The sequence below is a fragment of the Pan paniscus genome, chromosome 18, assembly GCF_029289425.2.
Source record: "Pan paniscus chromosome 18, NHGRI_mPanPan1-v2.0_pri, whole genome shotgun sequence".
In the NCBI taxonomy this organism is placed as follows: Eukaryota; Metazoa; Chordata; class Mammalia; order Primates; family Hominidae; genus Pan; species Pan paniscus.
In genome coordinates, this window is record NC_073267.2 from 79,437,167 (window position 1) to 79,461,511 (window position 24,345).

The 24,345-nt window shown below is 44.4% G+C and overlaps 1 protein-coding gene across 10 annotated transcripts in view; it reads left to right on the top strand.

Annotated features, from left to right (window-relative positions):
- Nucleotides 1-24,345, top strand: part of WWP2 (WW domain containing E3 ubiquitin protein ligase 2) — a 180,092-nt gene that overhangs the window by 125,176 nt on the left and 30,571 nt on the right. For 9 of the 10 annotated variants that reach the window (XM_003814535.5, XM_003814536.5, XM_055100406.2 and 6 more), the window contains 2 exons: nt 1,131-1,341; nt 21,871-21,960. In XM_003814535.5, coding sequence (XP_003814583.1) covers nt 1,131-1,341; nt 21,871-21,960 — 301 coding nt within the window. Of the gene's footprint in view, nt 1-1,130; nt 1,342-21,870; nt 23,556-24,345 lie in introns of all 10 variants that reach the window. The other variant, XR_010110280.1, reaches the window with a different exon arrangement.

Below are 24,345 nucleotides of genomic sequence, written 5' to 3' on the forward strand. Positions count from 1 at the left end.
GATGAGGCTAAGTGATGACTAAGGTGTTTTCCTATGAATTTCTAGTATACATGTACACATATGCAATCATATATATGGAAAATTCTCTGCATATAGCTTATCACTTCCAAAAAACCACAGTTCTTTGAAACCTTATTTGATCCTTTTTTGAGTTAGAGGATATTGCAATGCACCTTGGGGTCCTTGTGAACGTAAGTGATCATCAAAGAGGTGAAGAGATGGTGAAATAGGGAGACTTGGGGACTAGTGTGTTTCACTTCTGTCTCATTGTCTATTATCTCAGAGAGAAGACCCTTAGCTATGAGCCCTTCTTGCTTCCTACTTTGAGCATGAGCCTTTAAAAGAATGAGCACATTACTGGAAGTTTTCTGCCTCTTTAGTGTGTATGAGCTTTTTGAAAGAAGGTGCTAGTCATGTCTAGCAAACAAATGACAAATTTAAAGAAAAGGATGTGACCCTATAAACTTGGCCTTGCTGCATTTAGCCCCAACACTTTTTTTTTTTTGAGACAGAATTTTGCTGTCAGGCAAATTTTTTGCAAGGCTGGAGTGCAGTGGCATAGTCTTGGCTGACTGCAAACTCTGCCTCCCGGGTTCAAGCGATTCTCCTGCCTCAGCCTCCCAAGTAGCTGGGATTATAGGTATGCGCCACCATGCCCAGCTAAATTTTGTATTTTTAGCAGAGACGGGGTTTTGCCATGTTGGCCAGGTGGATCTCGAACTCCTGACCTCAAGTGATCCGCCTGCCTCAGCCTCCCAAAGTGCTGGGATTACAGTTGTGAGCCACTGCGCCTGGCCCCAACACATTCCTGTTATGTTGATCTTTCCTGCTACTCTTTTGTTGCAATAAATGTAAATGTAACCACAGTATGTTAGAAAAACTTGATAAAGTTATGTAAAAAAGGTAGTGTTAATATATTTATTTCGGATTCATCCTGATTTCCTTTGGACAGGCATTAATGACTTGCTGTACTTTTCAAAGTCATGTTTTGTAAAACTTTTTGCTGTCGCCCAATACATGTAGTGTAACATTGTAGATACCATGTTAGCCTATTAAGTGAAAAACCTAGCAAGTATAAATAAAATTCTCATTCTTAGTTGATCTTTAAAGTATGATTTGTGCATCTTCAGTGAATGATGAACCCACAACAGCCACTGATCCCGAAGAGCCTTCCGTTGTTGGTGTGACGTCCCCACCTGCTGCACCCTTGAGTGTGACCCCGAATCCCAACACGACTTCTCTCCCTGCCACAGCCACACCGGCTGAAGGAGAGGAACCCAGCACTTCGGGTACACAGCAGCTCCCAGCGGCTGCCCAGGCCCCCGACGCTCTGCCTGCTGGGTGAGTAGTCTTCTGTCCCGTAACAGATCTCTCCTCCTCAAAGACTGAGGCTCCTTTACGGGGGTGGAAACAACGTGGTTATTTATTACCTAGTGGCTAGTAGCCTCTGGGGAGGCTGCTGTGCATTGAAGCAAGGGAGGTGTGGAAGAACTGCTTGTTCTACATAAATCTTAAAAAGAATCTCAGTCGCCTGGGGCAGAATCAATGCTACCTTGTACCGTGACTTGAAATGAACAGCTTGACTCAAAGAGTGTGGCTTTTACGGAACAAGGAGCTCATTTTGCTTTCCTGAATCATTGGAGGATGTTCGCCTAGATCCTGCCTAGAAAACAGCTTTTCTCTCTTGAATTTTATCTTATCAGCCCACGGAGGAGTTGGGTTTTAGGCTGTGAATATTGCTGTATGTTATTCTCATAATCGGGACTTAAGTTAACATAAACTACAAGTTTTCTTGACATCCTTTTTTTTTTTTTAGAGATGGAGTCTTAATCTGTCGCCCAGGCTGGAGTGCAATGGCACGATCTCAGCTCACTGCAACCTCTGCCTCCCGGGTTCAAGTGATTCTCCTGCCTCAGCCTCCCAAGTAGCTGGGGCTACAGGTGCACACCACCACACTGGCTAATTTTTTTGTATTTTTAGTAGAGATATGGTTTCGCCCTGTTGGCCAGGCTGGTCTCGAACTCCTGACCTCACATCATCCACCTGCCTCGGCCTCCCAAAGTGCTGGGATTACAGGCAGGAGCCACGACACCCGGCCCTCTTGCCATCCTTTAGTTCAGTCAGATGGCGTGGTGGCTCACGTGCCAATCAATTCCATTGCTTTGGGAGGCTGGGGTGGGAGGATCACTTGAGGCCAGGAGTTTGAGACCAGCCTGGGCAATATAGTGATATCCTGCCTACACACACACACACACACACACACACACACACACACACACAAATGTGGGCACAGTGACCTGTGCCTGTAGTCGTAGCTACTGGGGAGGCCAAGGTGGGAGGATTGCTTGAGCCAGGAGTTAGAGGCAGCAGTGAGCTATGATCACACCACTGTACCCGAGCCTGGACTACGAAGCGAGACCCCTGTCTCAAAAATAAAAATTAAATCTGACAGCAAAGACCTTGGATGATAAGAAGACAGCCCCTGTAAGCCAAAGGGAAGTTCAAGTTTGGTTATATGGTGAGTGGAGATTACAAGCATGGACCTGTGAATCAAACAGCTCTGGGTTTGAATCCCCCCACCATGTGACCTTGGCCGAATGACTTAGCCTCTTGATAAGGTGGAGATAATCATCATACATATCTCCCCAGGAAGTTAAGGGACTCAAATAAGATGGTGAACATGAAGCCCTCACTGATTGGTGGGTGTTACACCTGGTAAGTGATATTTTCCAAGTGGTTGTGAAGGGGCCCTAAAGGAAGGGAATGCTTCTGAACCGGGAGGTGAAGTCCTTTCTTCGCAGCTCTGATCATGGTTGGGGCCAGTTTTCACTGCCTCTCCTGGTTATCAGTTTGGTGTGGAGGAAACCCACATCTGTGTCACTCTAGTTGCTGGTGATCTGGTTGACGATGACTTGGTGGTGTGTATCCTGTGAACCGTTGTGATTCATAAAGGAAAAAGGAAGGGTGTAAGGCCTCTTACTTGACTACAAGGTGCTGTATTATTCTTTTTTTCACTCCCTTATCCCATCTCCTTATTCTGTTATTAAGCCACTTTCGTTGTTGTTGTTGTTGTTGTTTGAGACAGGGTCTCACTCTGTTGCCCAGGCTGGAGTGCAGTAGTACAGTCTTGGCTCACTGCAGCCTTGACTTCCTGGGCTCAAGCGATTCTTCCACCTCAGCTTCCCAAGTAGCTGGGACTACAGGCGTGCACCACCACGCCTGGATAATTTTTTTTTTTTTTTTTTTTTTTTTTTTTTTTTTGTAGAGACAGGGTTTTGCCATGTTGCCCAGGCTGGCTTAAGCCACTTTCAAAAACCCAGTTGTCAAAACAAAAATCTTTTATCGGAAGGCACATGTGACCTTTACTACGTACGTATTGTTTTCCTAGCATGCACCATGCTACCTAACTCCCGTCTGTTCAGAAAGTCCTGTTCCACATACCTTTGTACCTCAAACCTGGAGAGAATTGGCAGGATTGAGAGGCAGCTCTGGGATGTTTTTTTGTGAGGTTTTTGATTTTAGTGAAGGTTAAAGTGAAAAGCTCACTAATCAATTGCTTTGTGTCCAGCTACTCCCTATAGAGATATTTCTCTTTTGTATGTGGTAAGGAATACTCGAAAGACCTTTGTTTGGTTTGTAATTTCAAGCCTGTATGTTATAATTTGGGGGGAACAGAGCAGAATCATGTTGGCAGAAAGGAGAGAAAATGGCCGCCTGTGTCCCCAGTGAGCTGTTTGTTTTCTTTCCGCTGAGCGAATGCCTGGAAGGCCGGCCTCACTCCTGTGTCAGTCACAGGCAATTAGGGCTAATGGCTCAACATGTCTTTATGTAGGGCGTGTGTGAGGGTTACTGTTCTCGGGGATTGGGCACTTCCTGTTTCCAGGCAGCTGGAAAACTCCAGGCTCTGAAAACGCTCTTTATTCTAAGTCTGGCAGATCGAGCAGTCCAGGGAAGCCGATTCCCCTCCCTCATCCTGCCAGAGGCTGCAACATGTTTCTGAGGTAGAGCCTAAACAGCATCTTTTCCTTGGGGCATTTAGAACGTGATGAGGCCCACGTGTGGGCCTGGGGAGGCTGCTCCCCACTTGAACATGTACGATGGTCCAGAGAAGGGTGTCGGAGACCCAATTTTCCAACCCAGATGGCTTCCACGTGCTCTTCTCTAAGATGGCTAGGAGGGCTCTGTGGGCTGACTCAGGGCCTGGAGATCGTCAGCCACCTACCTGGAGACTGACTAGCACTGCTGAGTGTCTAAGAGGGAGCACGGCAGGCTTTTGGTTGGCTGATGGAAGCCAGAGAGAGTACTATTTCTGCCAGCGATCCTTCCAGTTCATAGGCCTGCCAGCCCCACCCCAGTTTACTTAAAAGTTTAGGAGATCCAGGCAAGGCGGGTTATTAATTTACCCCTGGTGTTCCAGAGTCAGGGGACCAATGAGAGAAGGAAATCTGTCATTTCTAATTCCAGTGCCAACAAAGGGTGTGTTGTGGCAAAGGGATTGGAGTGCTATCTCTTAGGAACTGCATCTTCTTGAGTTTGCAGAATGCCTTTATCTTTTATGAGGATATATAAATGCAGCAGCTGAATTGAGTATCTACTAGTGCCCAAGTTCTGTATTCGAGGTTTTACACTGTTGATTCTTTCATTAGACAAAATATCTGTTACTATTTAAGAGACAGCAGGTCAGGTGCTGGGTATGGCAGATGCAGTGCTAAACAAGAAATGGTTCTTGCTACCAGACTGTTTCATGATGCGTGCTCTGGTCACTCAGTTCTCCCCCTGGCTCGACTCAGCCATTCCCTTGGCTGCCTCTGGGATCTGATGCTAAGTCCATATCTGCCTCTTGAGCCCAGTTCTCTCCTGACTCACTGCCTGGACAGTTCCATGTAGCTATCTCAACCCAACAGAACTTATCATCTTACCCATCCCATCCGGGCTAGAACCTGGTCCCCCTCCTGGGAATGTTGCCACCATTTGCCCAGGTGACCTTCAAGTCATACATCTTTCCCCTGACCCTGACATCCGTTCAGTCATCAAGCCCTGCCTCTGGGCCTCCAGACTGTGCTGTCTCAGCTTCCCATACTGATCCTGCTTTGCATTTATCACAGGTGTAATTTGCATACGATTTATTAAGTGACCATCTCCTCCACCATACTCTAGGTGCCATACCGGCAGGGATCGTGTCTTTCTTATTTGCCTCTGCATGCCCAGCACCTAGCACATATGTACCTAGCCTGGCACATAGTGGGACTCCAGGAAATAGTTAAATGAAACAATGATTCTCTTTTTTTTTAATTTAAAATTTTATTTTATGATTTTTCTTTTAATTATACTTTAAGTTCTGGGGTATATGTGCAGAATGTGCAGTTTCGTTACATAGGTATACACGTGCCATGGTGGTTTGCTGTACCCATCAACCTGTCATCTACATTAGGTATTTCTCCTAATGCTATCCCTCCCCTAGCCCCCCACCCACCCCGACAGGCCCCGGTGTGTGATGTTCCCCTCCCTGTGTCCATATGTTCTCATTGAAACAATGATTCTCTTAAACAACTCTCAAATCTGCCCACTTGGCTACATGCTTTTGCAATATTCCAGACCAAATTACCATGATCTGTCACTCGAGTGACTGTTCTTACCCTTTCCCAATCTATTTTAACTTTTCTTTTTTTGAGACATTGTCTCACTCTGTCACCCAAGCTGGAGTGCAGTTGTGCAATCTTGGCTCACTGCAGCCTCAGCCTCACGGGCTCAAGTGATCCTCCCACCTCAGCCTCCTGAGTAGCTGGGACTACAGGTGCCTGCCACCACACCCAGCTAATTTGGTTTATTTTCACAGAGACAAGGTCTCCCTATGTTTCCAAGGCTGGTCTCAAACTCCTAGGCTCAAGCAATCCTCCTGCCTTGGCCTTCCAAAGTGCTGGGATTACAGGCATGAGCCACTGCGCCCGGCCCTGTTTTAACTTTTAAAAATAAAACTCTGAGCATGACCTTTCACCATTTAGAATGCTCCAGTGGCTTCATATTGTCTTTGGGGATAAATTCCCAAATCCTTAATAAGGCCTAAAAAGGCCTGTGTAATATGACCCCACCTACCCTTCAAGCCTTCGGTGGGATCCACTCCACATCTCTGCCTAAGCCACGATAACTTAACTTTAATTTGACAAATGCATCACCCTCTCTCCGGACTTAGGATCCTCCCCCATGCTGGTCACTCTTTCTGAAACCTTCCTTGCCATCTTGTCCATTAATTCCTATACGTCTTCAAGTGTCAACTTAATCAGTAAATCCTCTGGGACTCCCTCCCGGATCCCTGGTGGACAAGAAAAAGTGTGTCCTTCCTCTGTCACTCTTCTCACACCTGTCATTGCTTGTTTTCTGCCTCTCTGCTATTCTTGGCTCTGCACACCAAGGTGGCCGGGAGCCTGGCACAGAGTAGGCCCCCAAGACATGTTTGCAATGAATGGATGAGTGCTTTAAATGCCATCTTTTTTTTTCTTTCCTTCACCTAGATGAATGTTTTTTGCCTCTTTGATGCCTCAAAGAAAGAACAGCTATGACAGCAATATTGCATTTTCTTCCCAAGGGCAAGAAAGTTGAGCCTAATGCTGTCATTCACTGGCTTGACTGGCTTTGGGTTCAAATATGCATCTCTCATAGTTCAGAATGCTGTTTTTTTTGTTTGTTTGTTTTTGTTTTTGTTTTGTTTTTTTTGAGATGGAATGTCACTCTGCTGGTCCAGGCTCCGTCTCCCAGGTTCAAACAATTCTCCTGCCTTAGCCTCCCAAGTAGCTGGGAGTACAGGCTTGCGCCACCACGCCCAGCTATTTTTTTGTATTTTTTAGTAGAGCCAGGGTTTCACCATGTTGGCCAGGCTGTGCTCGAACTCCTGACCTCAAGTGATCCACCTGCCTCGGCCTCCCAAAATGCTGGGATTACAGGAGTGAGCCACTGCACCCAGCCCTCAGAATGCTCTTCTCTGTTCATAAAGGATCGCTCTTCCTGCACTGGCAGATACTGTGCAGCACGGCTCCTCTTCACTGAGGCATTTGAGCTAAGCTTGATTGCTTTCTGGGCCCTCCAGGGGACTCTGTCTTTCTAACTTTATCTTCTCAACTCATCCAATCTCCCTCACTGAGTGACAGGAGCAAGGTTCTCTTGGGGATCTCATGGCTGTATTTTTCAGGTTGCTGCATTTTTTTTTTTTTTTTAACTGAGATGGAGTCTCGCTCTGTCACCCAGGCTGGAGTGCAGTGGCAAGATCATGGCTTATGGCAGCCTCAAATTCCAAGGCTCAAGTAATACTCCTGCCTCGGCCTCCCGAGTAGCTGGGACTACAGGCGCATGCCACTATACCCAGGCTATTTTTTTTTTTTTTTGGTAGAGATGAGGGTCTCACTCTGTTGCCCATGCGGATCTCAAACTCCTGGGCTCAAGCGATCTTCCCGCCTTGGCCTCCCAAAGTGCTGGGATTCCAGGCATGAGCCACCGCACCTGGCTGCATTGTCTTTTTGAAATATGCAGCAGATGAGACTTTGGCCATATGTGGTTACACACGTCTGCACGTTTTAAGAACTGAAGGCTGCTGAAACCTGGGCTGAAGATGTCCAAATACAGCACTCCCCATCCCTTTTCTCTGTCCCCATCTGTAAACTCTCCTGCTTTCCATAGCTTTTAAATTAACTAGCGTGAAAGAAGCCAACTGGAAGGGTATGAAGTTTTCAGGTTGCAAATGTCTGTGAAAGAAGGGGTGCCAGGAAGGTTTGAAGGGGCTAGTGAGATAGTCGTTCAGGCCGTGGGCAATGGGAAGCGAGGCTGCTTTGGTCTGCAGGCCCTGTATCTGTTTTTTCTCAGCGCTCAGCCCACTTTGGGGACCCAATGCTTATTATCAATGAGCCAACTGTGTGTACATGGCTTAGATAAACTCCAAGTGTGTCCCTTACAGTCTTTGCAGCTCCCTCGGTCCCACACACACAGAGGCACATTATTTTGCCCTGGCAGCCAGCTCGCCACTGTGGTTTCTTACATAACGGAGGGCGTTGTGTTTGGACTGCCGACTTACCTCAGCTCTGCCATTTCACACCATGCTTTTTCTCCCGCAGCCATTGGCTGCCCCATCTGTTTCCTGCCTCCGAGTGGAATTAATTGAGGAGGGATGTTTTCTGGATCTTTCGGATTTGCCATCTCCTCTACCCCCCTGCCCAATTATGGATATCCAGAGGCACTCTCTTGAGATGGCCCTTAAGACACTATCAAGGACGACAGCCTTGTAAGAGTTCTTGGATGTTTGTTTGTGGGGACACTCTAAGAGATGTTGGAATTTGGAACTTCTCTGCTAAGTTATAAACCAGGCGCTGCCATTGAATTTCATTCCAAACTCAACTTCAGCACTAGCCAAAGAGTCTTACCCAAGGAGTTTTAACACTGAGCTTCTCAAAACTATTTGTGAGAAAACAGTCCTTTTTGGTTGTTGTTTTGTTTTAATTTATTTTAAAATAGTCTGTCTATTGTGAATCCTTTTATTCTATACTCTGTTCAATGAGACGAATCTATTGAGCACATATGTGGATATTACAGCAATGTCAGATCGGTACAAAAGTTCCTAAAGTGGGCCAGGCTCATGCCTGTAATCTAGCACTTTGGGAGGCCGAGTCAGGAGGATTGGTTGAGTCCAGGAGTTCGAGACCAGCCTGGGCAACATAGCAAGACTTCGTCTCTACAAAAAATACAAACAAAAACATCAGCTGTGTGCACCTGTGATCCTAGCTATTCTGGAGGCTGAGGCAGGAGGATCGCATAAGTCCCGGAAGTCGAGCCTGTAGTGAGCTGTGTTCAAGTCACTGCCCTTCAGCCTGGATGACTGAGTGAGACCCTGTCTCAGTTAAAAGAAAAAAAAGTTTCTAAGTGCTTAGAAACTTCAGTACTTTTCTGGTCACAGAACAGTAACAGTTTGGGCTGTGGACCATTCTTTGAGTAGCATCAGATTAAAGGATTACACTGAGCGTCTGTGTCTTTCCTCCAGTTTGTTTCTTTGCTTAGTATGGTTAGTTTGTGACTCTGCAGGGATTGTTACATGCTTAGGTCACATGGAATAGTGTGTGTTTCTGGCTTCCTCATCACCATCTCAGAACTTAAACTCTTATTTCCAAAGATTCTACTGTTGTCGGAGGCTGGGCCATGAGATGTTTTCACCTTATGTGTATGTATTCATGCATAATTATTCATTTTCATTTCTACTGCACTTTCTTTCCTTTTTTTGGAGACAGGGTCTCATTTTGTCACCCAGGCTGGAGTATAGTGGCGTGATCATAGCTCACTGCAGCCTCAACTTCCTTAGCTCAAGCAGTTCTCCTGCCTCAGCCTCCCAAGTAGCTGGGACTACCATGCGCCACCATGCTCAGCTAATTTTTGTACTTTTTGTAGAGACAAGGTCTTGCTATGTTACCCAGGCTGGTCTTGAACTCCTGGAGGCTCAAGCGATCCTCCTATCTTGGCCTACCAAAGTGCTGGGGTTACAGGTGTGAACCACTGTGCCCATCCTTACTGCAATTTCTTGAGAGCTCCTCAAGAGTAAAGAATATTGTGTCCGTCTTTGTGTTCCCTGTACCCAGCATACAACTTGGCTTCCAAAGAGAGGGAGTGATGTGTTACATGAGTGGGAAAATGATATCACATTCTCAGTGGCCCTTAAAAATTTTTAAAGTTTCTTTCTGATCTTATTATAAAAGCCCATTGATGGAAAATTAGAAAAAAATAGGAGGTGGGAGAAGAACAGTACATAATAACAACAGTTAACAAACAGCCCCCCAGAGCTGACCATTGGTATTTCTTCTGCAGCTTGTGTGTTTTTTTTTTTTTTTAAACACTAACTACAGCTACCGTGTATTCTAAGTGTTTCTAAGGTGCTGGGGACTGCCCAGTTTCCTACATGGATGATTTCATGCAGTCTTCCCTCTGTGAGAGAGCTACTTTTATCCTCATCTTGCAAGTGAGGAGAACTTAAGCAATTTGGCTGGCACCACATATACAGATACACGTATAACACACATCTACCAAAAGTTGATAATCTTCCAGTATATGCTTTTAAAATCCATTCGTTTTTATTGTAAAATATTGTAAGCATGCAGATACAAATGGAGAAGAATGTAAAAAATACCTGTGACTCATCATCTTTGGCTCTGTGCTGCATTTGCTACAGGTCTCCCCCCGTCTTTTTTTTTGTTTGTGTGTTTTGTTTTTGAGACAGAATCTGTGTCACCCAGGCTGGAGTGCAGTGGTGTGGTCTCAGCTCACTGCAGCCTTGACCTCCCAGGCTCAGGTGATCCTCTCGCTTCAGCCTCTCGAGTACCTGAGACCACAGGCACATCCTACCATGCCAGGCTAATTTTTATATTTTTTGTAGAGATGGGGTTTTGCCGTGTTGCTCAGGCTGGTCTTTCCTGGGCTCAAGCAATCTGCTCCCCTAAACTTCCCAAAGTGCTGGGGTTACAGGTGTGAGTCACTGTGCCCAGCACCTGAGGAGGTCTTTTTTTAACCACCTCTTTTTAACCCCTTGATGTATAAGATGTTACCAGTACAGCTGAAGGTTCCATGAACTCTCTGATCTCATTCCCTGTATACAGTGATACATGGAACTTGGGACATGCATTTAAACTGCTATACGGTATTCTGTTACATGAACAGATAAAAATTTATCCATTTACTTGTTTCTTGACAGCTATAAAGAATGGCTGCAGTAGGCCAGGCGCAGTGGCTCACGCCTGTAATCCCAGCACTTTGGGAGGCCGAGGTGGGCGGATCACAACGTCAGGAGTTCGAGACCAGCCTGGCCAATGTGGTGAAACCCCATCTCTACTAAAAATACAAAAATTAGCCGGGTGTGGTGGTGCATGCCTGTAGTCGCAGCTACTCGGGAGGCTGAGGCAGAAGAATGGCTTGAACCAGGGAGGCGGAGGTTACAGTGAGCCGAGATCGTACCATTGCACTCTAGCCTGGGCGACAGAGTGAGACTCCATCTCAAAACAACAAAACAAAACAAAACAAAAAAAAACACAATGAAACAATGGCTGCAGTAAAGTTTTCCTGTGCATGCCTTTTTGTGTACGTGGTTTTTTTCTTTTTCTTTTCTTTCTTTCTTTTTTTTTTTTTGAGACAGAGTCTTGCTCTGTTGCCCAGGCTGGAGTGTGCAGTGGCACAATCTCGGCTCACTGCAACCTCTGCCTCCTGAGTTCAAGTGATTCTCCTGCCTCAGCCTCCCAAGTAGCTGGGATTACAGGCATCTGCCACCATGTTTGGCTAGTTTTTGTTTTTTTAGTAGAGACAGGGTTTCGCCATGTTAGCCAGGGTGGTCTCAAATTCCCAACCTCAGGTGATCTGCCCACCTCGGCCTCCCAAAGTGCTGGGATTACAGGTGTGAGCCACCACTCCCAGCCAGTTATTTCTTAAAGGTTTGTACAGCAACTGGAATTTCTGCATTATAGGAAATGAAGATCTTCAACTTTAGTAGGTATTATCAAATTGCCTGAGTCACCTAACCAATTCATACTCCTGTGAGCATGCATAAGCATTCCTGCTAAAACTTAGTGTTGTCAGATTCGTTTCATGTGGGCCAGTCTAATGGGCATGAATGGTACCTCTTTGAGGATTCAGTTTGAAGTTCCCTGATTACTATTGAGATTGAACCTCTTTTTACATGTCTTTATTAGGTTCTTTGGTTTCTTCTTTTATAAATTGCCTATTTATTTTTGTCCATTTTTTTATTTGTCTTTATATATATTTATTTTTAATCTGCAGGATTCTTTTTTGTTGTTGTTTTTGTTTTTTTTGAGATGGAGTTTCACTCTTGTTGCCTATGCTGGAGTGCAATGGCGCAATCTTGGCTCACTGCAACCTCTGCCTCCCAGGTTCAAGCAGTTCTCTTGCCTCAGCCTCCTGAGTAGCTGGGATTACAGGCATGTGCCACCACTCCCAGATACTTTTTCTGTATTTAGTAGAGACGGGAATTCACCATGTTGGTCAGGCTGGTCTTGAACTCCTGACCTCAGGTGATCCACCTGCCTCGGCCTCCCAAAGTGCTGGGATTACAGGCATGAGCCACCACACCCAGCCAATCTGCGGGATTCTTAATAATGCTAGGTACAAATTGCTTCTCAATTATACGCATTGCAAATATTTGCTCCCAGTCTGTGGCTTGTCTTTTCAATTTGCTTATGGTGCCGTTTATTGTACAAGAGTTAATAATTTTAAATAGCCAAATCTGTAATCTTTTTCATGTGTCTTTTGTGTTTTGTCTAAAATTCTTCCCTACTCCTAAGTTACATAAAAATGTTACAGGCCACACTTGGTGGTTCATGCCTGTAACTTTAGCACTTTGGGAGGCTTAGGCAGGCAGATTGCTTGAGCCCAGGAGTTCAAGACCAGCCTGGACAGCATAGTGAGATACCCATCTCAGCAACAACAACAACAACACAAATTTTATACACATTCCACATTTTATTTATTCTGATATGCATGTTATTTCACATTTTAACTTGTTTAAAAAATCAAGATGTGGGCCGGGCGCAATGGCTCATGCCTATAATCCCAGCACTTTGGGAGGCCGAGGCAGGTGGATCACCTGGGGTCAGGAGTTCAAGACCAGCCTAGCCAAGATGGTGAAACCCTGTCTCTACTAAAAAAATACAAAAATTAGCCAGGTGTGTTGGTGCATGCCTGTAATCTCAGCTACTTGGGAGGCTGAGGCAGGGAATTGCTTGAACCTGGGAGGCGGAGGTTGCAGAGCCAAGATTGTACCACTGCACTCCAGCCTGGGTGACAGAGTGAGACTCCGTCTCAAAAAAAAAAAAAAATCAAGTTGTGATTTATAGGCACTGGGGTGTCATAATTTAATTGGCAGTTTTTTTTTCTTAGTGTTATGTTTAATAATCTTACAATCAATGGCATTTTAGATTTGATGAAAAACAATATATAATTTCTAAACAAAATTTTGATTGTCTTAGGCATATTACTTTAAACTTGCCTTTTCTACCCAATATATTGTAAGTACCTGAACAAGTCAATATTTATCTACAATGTTATTTTTAAGGAATGAATACCCATTATAGGAATAACATGATTTATTTGATTAACTCTCCATTTGGGGGTGTTTAGGTTGCTTCCAGTTTTTCTGTAACTGCTGTAATATGACGTAACAGATGCACTTATAGCTAAATTTTTGACACCTAATTATTTCTTTGGGATATGTCCTAGAAGTAAAGTAGCTGAGTTAAGGGCCATTCACAAGAAAAATAATTAAACGGTATTCACATAATAAAGGTTTTTTGGCCAAATTGCCCTTTGGAAAGACTGTACCCATTTTTGCTCCCATTGATCATTCTTGATAGTAACTATCCCTATACTGCCAACCTTTTATCTGCAAAAATGTTAAAAAGAATTTTTTAGAGGCTGGGTGCAGTGGCTCACGCCTATAATCCCAGCACTTTTGGGAGGCCGAAGCAGGAAGATTGCTTGAGCCCAAGAGTTCAAAACCACCCTGGGTAATATGGCGAGACTCTGTCTCTATTTTTAAAAAAGATAATTAAAAGAATTTTTTATAGATGCATATATTTTAATGTTGCCAACTTTTTTTTTTCTTTGAGACAGAGTCTTGCTCTGTCACCCAGGCTGGAGTGCAGTGGTGTGATCTCAGCTCACTGCATCCTCCGCCTCCTGGACTCAAGCGATTCTCCTGCCTCAGCCTCCTGAGTAGCTGGGACTACAGGTGTGTGCCACCATGTCTGCCTAATTTTTTGTATGTTTAGTAGAGACGGGGTTTCACCATGTTGGCCAGGGTGGTCTCGAACTCTTGACCTCAGGTGATCTGCCCGCCTTGGCCTCCCAAAGTGCTGGAATTACAGGCGTGAGTCACCGTGCCTGGCTAGTGTTGCCAACCTCTATTGAGGAGCTTTGGTAAAGATAAAAAAGATAAGAAGAAAGACTTAATTCAGGAGCTTTGGTAGCTGCTCCCATGCCATCCTGTGTTTGGAGGCATAAAGTGCTGGTTGTTGAGTTATTAAAAGGTTAGTGTGCTTAGATTTAAAGGCTAGTTCCTTATTTCAGGAAGGGTCCTTCGGGGAAGGACTGAGTTTAACACATTTCCTACCCAGTTTACAAAGGACCTACTGAAGCACTAAACACAGTGCACAGGAATTATGTTCCACTGCAGACAGATTGCTGACTCATAAAACAGCCTGAAAACATCCCTACAGAAGAAATAAATCTTATGGTTCTCCCCGGAAGTGGCCAAAGCTTGGAGGAAGAATAGGACTTGGCTCAGAAACATTTATTATAGGAGCATAGAATACAAAAATGTGATTTTATGTAGCTTTTGCCTGTGGGGCATTGAACTTCTGAAGAGGCAGCCTTAAGAATACTTGAGTACTTCCAGTGTATTCTTCTTAAGTTTAATTTTTGTCTAAGTAACCAGCAAGACATCTTTTCTTTAGGATGTGAAAGGGTTCAGGTGTGGTCTTATTTCCTTTTCTTTGAGATGGAGTCTTGCTCTGTCGCCCAGTCTGGGGTGCAGTGGCGCGATCTCAGCTCATTGCAAGCTCTGCCTCCCGGGTTCATGCCATTCTCCTGCTTCAGCCTCCCGAGTAGCTGGGACTACAGGCATGTACCACCACGCCCGGCTAATTTTTTTGTATTTTGAGTAGAGACGGGGTTTCACATGGTCTTATTTTCTAATGGAGAGAGTGGATTTTGATTGAGTTAGCTTTACTAATAATGCCCAGTGCTTGTGTCAATGAAAAGTAAGCAAATTAATGAATAATACAAGCTGATAATGCTCTTACCAAGACTGAAATTTTGACCATTTTGGTATATCAATTTATAAGGGCCACTTGAAAAGAATTTCTATTAGCCAGGCATGGTGGCGAGTCCCTGTAATCCCAGCTACTCGGGAGGCTGAGGCAGGAGAATCACTTGAACTTGGGAGATGGAGGTTACAGTGAGTTGAGATTGCACCACTGCACTCCAGCCTGGGTGACAGACCGAGACTTCGTCTCTAAATAAATAAATATATAAATAGAGAATTTATCTAATATTCACTTGAACTCTTTGCCCAGCTTTAATCCCTTTTAGCTTAATCCTATTCTTGGTGAAATGTTGATTTGGTTCAAACAGGTGAATCTGACCAAGAAATATGGTGATCAGAATGGTTGAACACACACTGTAACAACGGGTAATTGAGCATTAATTTCCTGAAGACCTTTGGGAAACCTTTGACAAGAAAACATGGTTCAGGAGACCAGATGATTTCCTGTCTGATAACATGAGAGAGATGCTGATGTTATTCTAATAATGAGATGGAGATGCTTAGCCTTTAACCTGTGAAGATGGCAATTGTGAGTGGATTGGGACGTAGGATTGGAACATGGTTCATATACAACTGAACCAAGGGCAGCTACAATCCATCAGTGCAAAGGTAATTTAGGGAAAAGAAAAAGTACCTAAGATTAATTGCAGTCAGACGCAGACTGCTTTTAAAGTACTTTGAAGTACAAAGACCTCGTGTAGTCCATGATCCAACCAAATGTTACTCATTGAAGGCCAAGGAGCAATGTGTTGGGTAGGGACTGAAAACAAGCTTGGTGCTTTGAACACTGTTCCTGAGAGCATCAACGGAAGCTATCGAGGGGGACAGGAGATGACCCATGTGACCAAGATGCAGTGTTGAGACCCATGGGTAGTTTGATTGAAAAGCCTTTTAATCTCAGTGTGAAGGAGTTGCTTATAAGTGACAGAAATATAACCTCTGACAGGGATGCGCTGATGAAAAATTGATACCAGTGTCACTTTCTTGGCATGGGGGGGACCAAACCAAGACAGTCGGAGGCTCCATCTATGTGAGTCAGCGGCCACTGAGGAGGAACGGGAATCAGGAGGCTCGTCTGGTTGGTGATAGAATCCACCGACTGTGCTGCCTGAATGAAGGGGAGAGATTTGTGTGAATTATGAATAGCCATGCAGGTGAGGGAGGAGTGAGGTTCTGTGAGAAAGGGAGGCAGGCCAGGTCATGGATCAGGGACGACCCGCAGGGACATTTAATCTGAGCAGGGGTCCAACTGCAAAAGGAAAAAATGATATCAAAAAAGGTGATGGAAGAAAGGTCTTGTTCCTCTGGCAACTATTCTTCTCGCTAAGCCAGTTGAGGGGGTTCATAGAGGGACATTGAGCTTTGCAGGACAATAATAGTCCCTGAAAGAGAGACTTTCATTTCCAGCATCAGCCGTGATCAAAGATGGAAGGGTGGGCCTTATCTGGGCCTGTGTCCTCTGAAGACCTGCTGAAACTGTTGAATATAAGGGAAGAGGACTCAGCACTGATTTCATTTCTGGCAGTGTGTGGGAATACCACTGTGTCAATTACAGACATTTATTTCATGGAATTTGAAGCATTAGCCTACCTTCATATTAAAACGTTAGCCAAAGTGTAATAAAATCAGTGTTTCTCTGCTTGTCTCAAATGAACATAAAAGATGTCAAAAGTGGAGACTGCTGATAAGATGAAAGTTGAAAGAATTTTTGGAATAAAAGAAAAATGGCCGGGCGCAGTGGCTCACACCTGCAATCCCAGCACTTTGGGAGGCCGAGGAGGGTGGATCACAAGGTCAGAAGATTGAGACCGTCCTGGCCAACATGATGAAACCCCATCTCTACTAAAATACAAAAAAATTAGCCAGGTGTGGTGGCGCATACCTGTAGTCCCAGCTACTCAGGAGGCTGAGGCAGGGGAATCGCTTGAACCCAGGAGGTGGAGGTTGCAGTGAGCCGAGATTGCGCCACTGCCCTCCAGCCTGGCGACAGAGCAAGAATCCGTCTCAAAAAAAAAAAAAAAAAGAAAAAGAAAAAAAAAAGAAAAATGTGTTTAAGTTTTGTTTTTAAGCTCCAATTGCTACAACAGATATTTTGTCTTTATAAAAGGGGCAGCCCACCCAAATATTAGAGTTTTCCAAATAGTGACTGAAAAATGAGCGTACTAGTATTAGGGCTTTTGTGCCACAAAACTACCCAAAGAACTGTTTTCAAGGAAGGGAAGGATGCAGCTAAATTCTTCGGGAGTGCTGGAGAGTTCTCAGCTACTTAAATTGCATTAGGAGCAGATGTTATAAAAGAGAGGCTTGCTGCCATTGGCGCTCAGTGCTTTCATTTTTTAATACTTATCCTTAAGCCAAATATCTTTCTCAGGACTTTCTTCATTTCCAAATTCAGATGAATAAAGAGGGTATCAGATTTGCTCCTCTGTTACCAAGCAGACAGAAGGTATTTGGAGAATTGCTGTGAAGCTACAGTATGTCGGCTGTCTTCTGTGCTAGAAGGCCCTGCCAAATCCCCACAGACGAAACACCAGCCTCTTGAGCTGGCAATATTGTTACTCCTTTGCTTTTAAATCAGAAGGGCATTCAGAGGGAGAAGATCTTTAACTATACCCAGTGCGCATTTTCTTTTTTTTTTTTTTTTTTTGAGTTGGGGTCTGTTGCCTAGGCTGGAGTGCAGAGGTGTGATCACGGCTCACTGCAGCCTCCAACTCCTGGGCACAAGTGATCCTCCTGCCTCAGTCTCCTGAGTAGGTACGATTACAGGTATGTGCCAGCACATCTGACTATTTAAAAATTTTTTTGTTATAGAGATGGGATCTTGCTATGTTGCCCAAGCTGGCCTCAAACTCCTGGTTTCAAGTGATCCTCCTGCCTTAGCCTCCCAAAGTTCTGGTACTGTAGGCATGAGCCACTGTACCTGGCTCTAGTGTGCATTTTCATCTGGCCACTTTTGCCAGATCCTGCCCTTTTGGTAAAATACTAAATGAAATATGAAGATCTCCCTTTTGCAGTGGGAGGAACCAGGGCATCTGGGTCAAATCCCCAGGAGTCTCATCAGTCAGAGCCTTGAGCAAGAATGCCCGGGAGAGAAAACATCCCTACATGCTATTTAATGGTGTTTGTCATGTTAAATAAGTAAGCAAGAGGCCGTTAGCCTGAAGCTGTCTCCATACTTCCAGTTCTTACATAGCAAACTACAACCTAACTTAGTACGTAAACCAACCAAAACCCAAATTAGGAGTATATGTTTTTTGTAACAAATAGCTGGGTTCCAGCCAGTCACAGGCAGGCAGCTGATCAGATCACGCCCAAATAAGGCAGACACCCAGCTGTAGCTGTTTAGATGATTTCTCTACCTTGCTTCCGTGTTCAGCCTCTAAAGACTTGCCGCTCACACTGCTTGGCAGCGCTCTCTGAGCCTCTCCTGGTTCTGAGTGCTGCCCAGTTCCTGGATCATTCTTAAATAAACTTGGTTAAATTTATTTTGTCTAATGTTTGTCTTTAAATAGTAGCACTCTGGTCCTCAACCAAGAGTTGTCTGCTTTGGGGGGTGTGTAGAACCTCCAGATCTCACTGTTCTTGGGGCCAGCCCTCCTAGTGGTGCAAAATGTGTACCTTCCTCCAGGAGATCACATCTGAGCAGAAGATTGTGATTAAAATGGAGCCTAGAAATGTCTGTGGACCCATTACAGGTTGAGCGTTCCTGTTCTGAAATGCCCCCAAATCCAGAACTTTTTGAGTTCTGACATGATGCTTAAAGGAAATACTGGAGAATTTAGGATTTCAGGTTTTCAGATTAGGGATGTTCAGCTGGTATGCATTCTGCAGATATTCTAAAATCTGAAAACAAAAAATCCAAAATCTGAAACACTTCTGGTCCCAAGCATCTAGAGAAGGGGCTACTCAACCTGTATAATTCCTCCCTAGTCATCTTGATCCTACCTCAATGCCAGTGCTAGGGAAGGCTGCTCACTTTGAGATCAGGATTGGGAAGCCACCTGGCACATGGCCATGTAGTAGAGTCCTTATAAATTTCAGTTCATCTTCCTTTTCTTCCCATTCTTCCTTTCAGCAAAGCATGGTGAAACTCATGGGCTTGGGGGGCAGAGCTGAGTTTGAATCCCATTGAAGAGTTACATAGTTTCTCTGAGCCTCAGTTTCCTCAGTGGTGATGGTGATTCCACCTTAAAGGATGAAGGCAAGGATTGCATACATGGTGTTAGCCTGTAGCTCGTGGTAGATTCTCAGTGGGTAATGGTGCCTCCTCTGCTTCTTTCTTACCTTGAAAACCTTATGTATCTGTTTCTTTTTCTTTCCTTTTCTTTTCTTTCTTTTTTTTTTTTTTGAGACGGAGTCTTGCTCTGTCGCCCAGACTGGAGTGCAGTGGTGCGATCTTAGCTCACTGCAAGCTCCGCCTTCCGGGTTCACGCCATTCTCCTGCCTCAGCCTCCCAAGTAGCTGGGACTACAGGTGCCTGCCACCATGCCCAGCTATTTTTTTATATTTTTAGTAGAGACAGGGTTTTACCGTGTTAGCCAGGATGATCTAGATCTCCTGACCTTGTGATCTGCCCGCCTTGGCCTCCCACAGTGCTGGGATTACAGGTGTCAGCCACCGCACCCGGCCTTACGTATCTGTTTCTGGACTAGCTTCTGAGGGGCTGATCAATGCAGTCCACTAACCAGACATCCCAGTTTAAATAAGAAATGGCAGTGAGTACAGGTAATATCTATCAGTATAGATACATCAGGCTTAATAGTAGAAGTTAGGACTTTTTTTTTCATATACAGTTAGCTCTGCTATAACATATGTGCTCCTAAAAGTCAGCACGTGATGCAAAATTATGCAGTTAAAAACCATAGAGGGTAGGCACGTTGGTTTGTGATTCCAGCACTTTGAGAGGCTGAAGTGGGAGGATTATTTGAGCCCAAGAGTTCAAGACCAGCCTGGGCAAAGCAAGACCCTGTCTCTACAAAATAAAAAGATTAGCTGGGCCTCGTGGCATGCACTTGTTTTCCTAGCTACTTGGGAGGCTGAGGCAGGGGTATCACTTGAACCCAAGAATCAGAGGCTGTAGTGAGCTATGATCACACCACCACACTCCAGCTTGGGCAACAGAGCAAGACTCTGTCTTTAAAAAAATAAAAAGAAAAATATGTTAAAAGGATAAAAACCACAGGGCTTGTGGGGAAAAGTGAGTAGGAACGTAATACTAAAAATATTTGTCAATGACACATTAAAAAGGAACCTAATAATGATAGCAGTTTTACACATGTTAAATGATTACGAAATAGATAACACTACAGTAAATATGGCATTTTCTCTTGAGAAGACCTGAAGTTTGCTTGTGGAAGCAGGTGTCAGAAGTTGGAGCTTGTGAGTATTACTGTGAACGGGTGCATGGAGGGCTATCTGAAATCAGATGGGAGTTGTAACTCCAGATGTTGATGGTGTAGCCTATTAATACATTGTAAACTGAGGAGGCTGCTAGCTGCCTGTGGGTTTTGTGCATTCTTGTGTAACTAGGTTTAGCTGGGGGAAGTCTTCTGTGTTCATCTAGTGTTTCTCACAGACAAAATCATGCATAAGCAAATAGAATTCCCATTATGCTCACATCGTCCGCTTCTATATCAATAGCATTGGAACAAATTTGCATTTTCAAAGCAAGCATTACCGCAGAACTGACTGTAGTAGCTTCCCAGAAAAGGTCAACTTCTCCTAGACAGTACCCAAAAGTAGAAGTAAATAAATTCAGTGTAAAACATAAAGGCCCACAGCACCATTAATGTCCTTGAGAAAGTGGTAAGCATTATATAAATACATTTTTGCATCCTTTATATATAGGTTACTATATTCTGGGTAAGTAGAGTTATTGTCAGACTGCATGCAAATAACAGGAGTGTGGGGATAAGTGGTCCTTGGCTGTATTTTGTACTGATCGGGCTTGTGTATTATCTCTGAATCACCTGCTACCTTGGCATTCTTTCAGTAGTGCACATAAGCCACCCTCAGCACCTTGATCTTATATTAGCTTACAAACAGATTTGACTTCATAGGTAGAGCAGTATAAAATAACAATATGTTGTGTTTCTGTATTCACCCAGATCTCGTTTAAGATACTCTGTAAATGAATCTTATATTACAAAAATAAATGTGAGCATGAATATATATGATGCTCGGAGGAGAGGGGTAGTCATAGAACCTGTGACTTTAAGCCGGGTGCGGTGGCTCACTCCTGTAATCCCAGCACTTTGGCAGGCCAAGGTGGGTGGATCGCTTGAGCTCAGGGGTTCCAGGCCAGCGTGGGCAACATGGTGAAACCTGTCTCTACCAAAAATTAAAAAACAAAAATAGCTGGGCATCGTAATGTGTGCCTGTAGTCCCAGCTACTCGGGAGGTTGAGGTGGGAGGATTGCTTGAGCCTGGGAGGTGGAGGCTGCAGTGAGCTGAGATTGTGTCACTGCACTTCAGCCTGGGCAACAGAGTGAGACCCTGTCTCATTAAAAAATAAATAATAATAAAGAATCTGTGACTTTAACAGGTTGGGTAGACGAAAAAGCCTGGAGGGCCTATAGATGATCTTTTGGAGGGGTCTATGAAACCCAGAAATTGCAATACAAATTTTTGTCCTAAGTGCATTTTGAAGGGAAAGGGTCCTCAGCTTTCATCATGTTCCTAAAGGGACCTTTGTGAAATGGTGGAGAAATGCTGAATTTTTAAAAAAAAATCCATGGAATATATATTCCTGTCAGTCACTTAGGGAAATTTAGAGTGATCTATAGTGGATCCTGGTCCATTGATTCCATACAGGGGAGCTATTATAGTTTCTTCAAGAAGCACTCCTGGCTGGCACCCTCAGCCACAGCAGGAACTGGCTTCGCCATTGGGTCGGCCTCGCATGTCATCTTTGATGCTTCCTGTAAATTAGCCACATGAGTGATGAAGGTCTTCCTTTCTAACAGGGGCCTATGCCTTTCCACTGTGTGTCTCATGCTACCCTTGACTTTATTTTTCAGATGGGAACAGCGAGAGCTGCCCAACGGACGTGTCTATTATGTTGACCACAATACCAAGACCACCACCTGGGAGCGGCCCCTTCCTCCAGGGTAAGTCATCAACTGAGAAGACCTGAGACTCTGGAACTGACACCATGAGTCACCCAATGGCTTCTTGAAACGGTCCCTTTCTGCAGAGGTAGCATAGCACAGTGACGTTTATTCCGGGTCACTTGATTGCTTTTCCTATCCACTTACCTTAATATTGCTCCCATGTCTTAGGACATATTAGAATTATTAGAAGATCTCTGGGAAACAAAAGGCGCATGGGAGGCCAAGATTTAGAGCGTTGATGCGTTCCGCCGTACCCTATGCCCAGCCTGTCCCTAAAGGCAGAGTGCTGCTTATTCGGCAGGGCTTCGTGAGAATGCCGCCAAGTTATCCAAAACCAAAGGATGAGAGAGGCTTCCAAGAGAGGGAAGACTGTCCAAGTTCAAGGAGAAGGGGTTTGGTTCCCTGTCTGCCAGGGACAGAAAGTTCTTTCCACATGTGTCTCCTGGTCCCGAGAGCTTTCAAAAGGGGATGTATTCTGCTCCAAGAAAGAATCACCTCCCAGTAAAGTAGCCATGAAGGGCTCCTGTATAAAATATGCACACTTCCCCTGCCCTGAGTTTGTGGAGGGAAAGGCTGTCGGAAGTAGGGACTCTCAGGAGAGCCCATGTGCCCTGTTTGGTTCAGCTGTCAGGCGTGTGCCACACACATCCCACTTCATCTTCTGGTCCCATAATTCTCCATGGATGGGCTGCTTTTAGCTCCAGTTTTCCAGTAGAATGCTTGAGTTTTCCTTTTTTCCGTACCTCCTGGAGGATGAAACTCATAACCTGTCATCGTCAGTGCTCACTCTGTTTTCCACTTTGACTTGAAGTCAAATGAAGTTACCGAAGTTAAACATGGACTTCTCAAATTAGAAAAAAAAAACAACAAAAAAACAGGTTAAGTGTTTTGTTATGAAAATTATGAAAATGTTCCTATTATTATGGAAAATTTCAAATAGATATAGAGAGAATAATGTTACAAACCCCCACATACTCAACATTTAGCTTCAAAAATTATCAACTCATGGCGGGTTTTGTTTCATCTGTACAAACTAGTCGGCACACTATGATGGCCTGTGGACAAAATCCGGCCCTCTGACTGTTTTTGTAAATAAGGTTTTATTGGAACACAGCCACACATATTTGTTGACTTATTGTTTTTGGCTGTTTTTGTACTTCATTGGCAGAGTTGAGTAATTGCAGCAGACTCTATGGCTTGCAAAACCTAAAATAATTACTTTGTGTAGCGCTTTATAGAAAAAATTTGCTAACTCCCGATCTGTAACCCCCAACCTATCCGCCGCACCCTGATCTAGGTAATTTTGAAGCAAATCCCGAATGTCACATCATCTATCCATATTTCACTATGTATTTCTAAAACATATTCTTTTATTCAAAATAAAACTCTAATATCATTAACAGTATTTTGTTTATATTATCAAATACCCAGTCAATATTTGACTTTCTATAATTGTGTCACAAATTAAACATTGACTTTAACAGTATGTATTACACACTTGTACTTTGTGTACTTTATAACATGTGCACTTTAAAACAGCAGGAGCTCTGTGTACTGTGGCTTTTTTTTTTTTTTAGACGGAGTCTCGCTCTGTTGCCCAGGCTGGAGTGCAGTGGTGCAATCTCCAGCTCACTGCAACCTCCACCTCCTGGGTTCAAGCGATTCTCCTGTCTCAGCCTCCTAAGTAGCTGGGATTGCAGGTGCCCGCCACTATGCCCAACTAATTTTTTGTATTTTTAGTAGAGACAGGGTTTCACCATTTTGGCCAGGCTGGTCTTGAACTCTTGACCTTGTGATTCGCCTGCCTTTGCCTCCCAAAGTGCTGGGATTACAGACGTGAGCCACTGCGCCCAGCCTACTGTAGCTTCTTCTTAACCTCTCTTGTCTAGGAGGGACGTAGGCCTTGACCCAGCGAGCATTTGCATGGAATTTAAGTAAAGATATTCAGTGGTACCTTCTAAGGATCGCTGGGGACTTGCTCTCCTCCAGGTGTTGAGGTGGGACACTACTAATCAAGCTGTCTTATTTCAGGGTAGTTTTCATGTTTTCCTGGGAGATGGCTCACCTGTACGCCCTGCATAGCTTACTAGTCCTTCCTGAGTTTTAGGTCAAGAACTTTGAGCCTCTAGCTCTCATTTCTGCTCTGTAATCACAGGGGATCCAGAGAGAACAGAATGAATGCTTAAGCTTTCATTTCTCATTAATGGCAGAAGTCCTGCCTCCAGGGAAGTATTAACCATGGTGAAAACAATTTTGAAGCTACAGATGGAGCCATGATCTCAACAGACCTAGTCCCTGGGGAGCAAGATTGAACCACCGATTCACTTAATCATGGCCGTCCCTGCATAGGAAACCCACAGGAAACTTGTATGAGAATGGGTC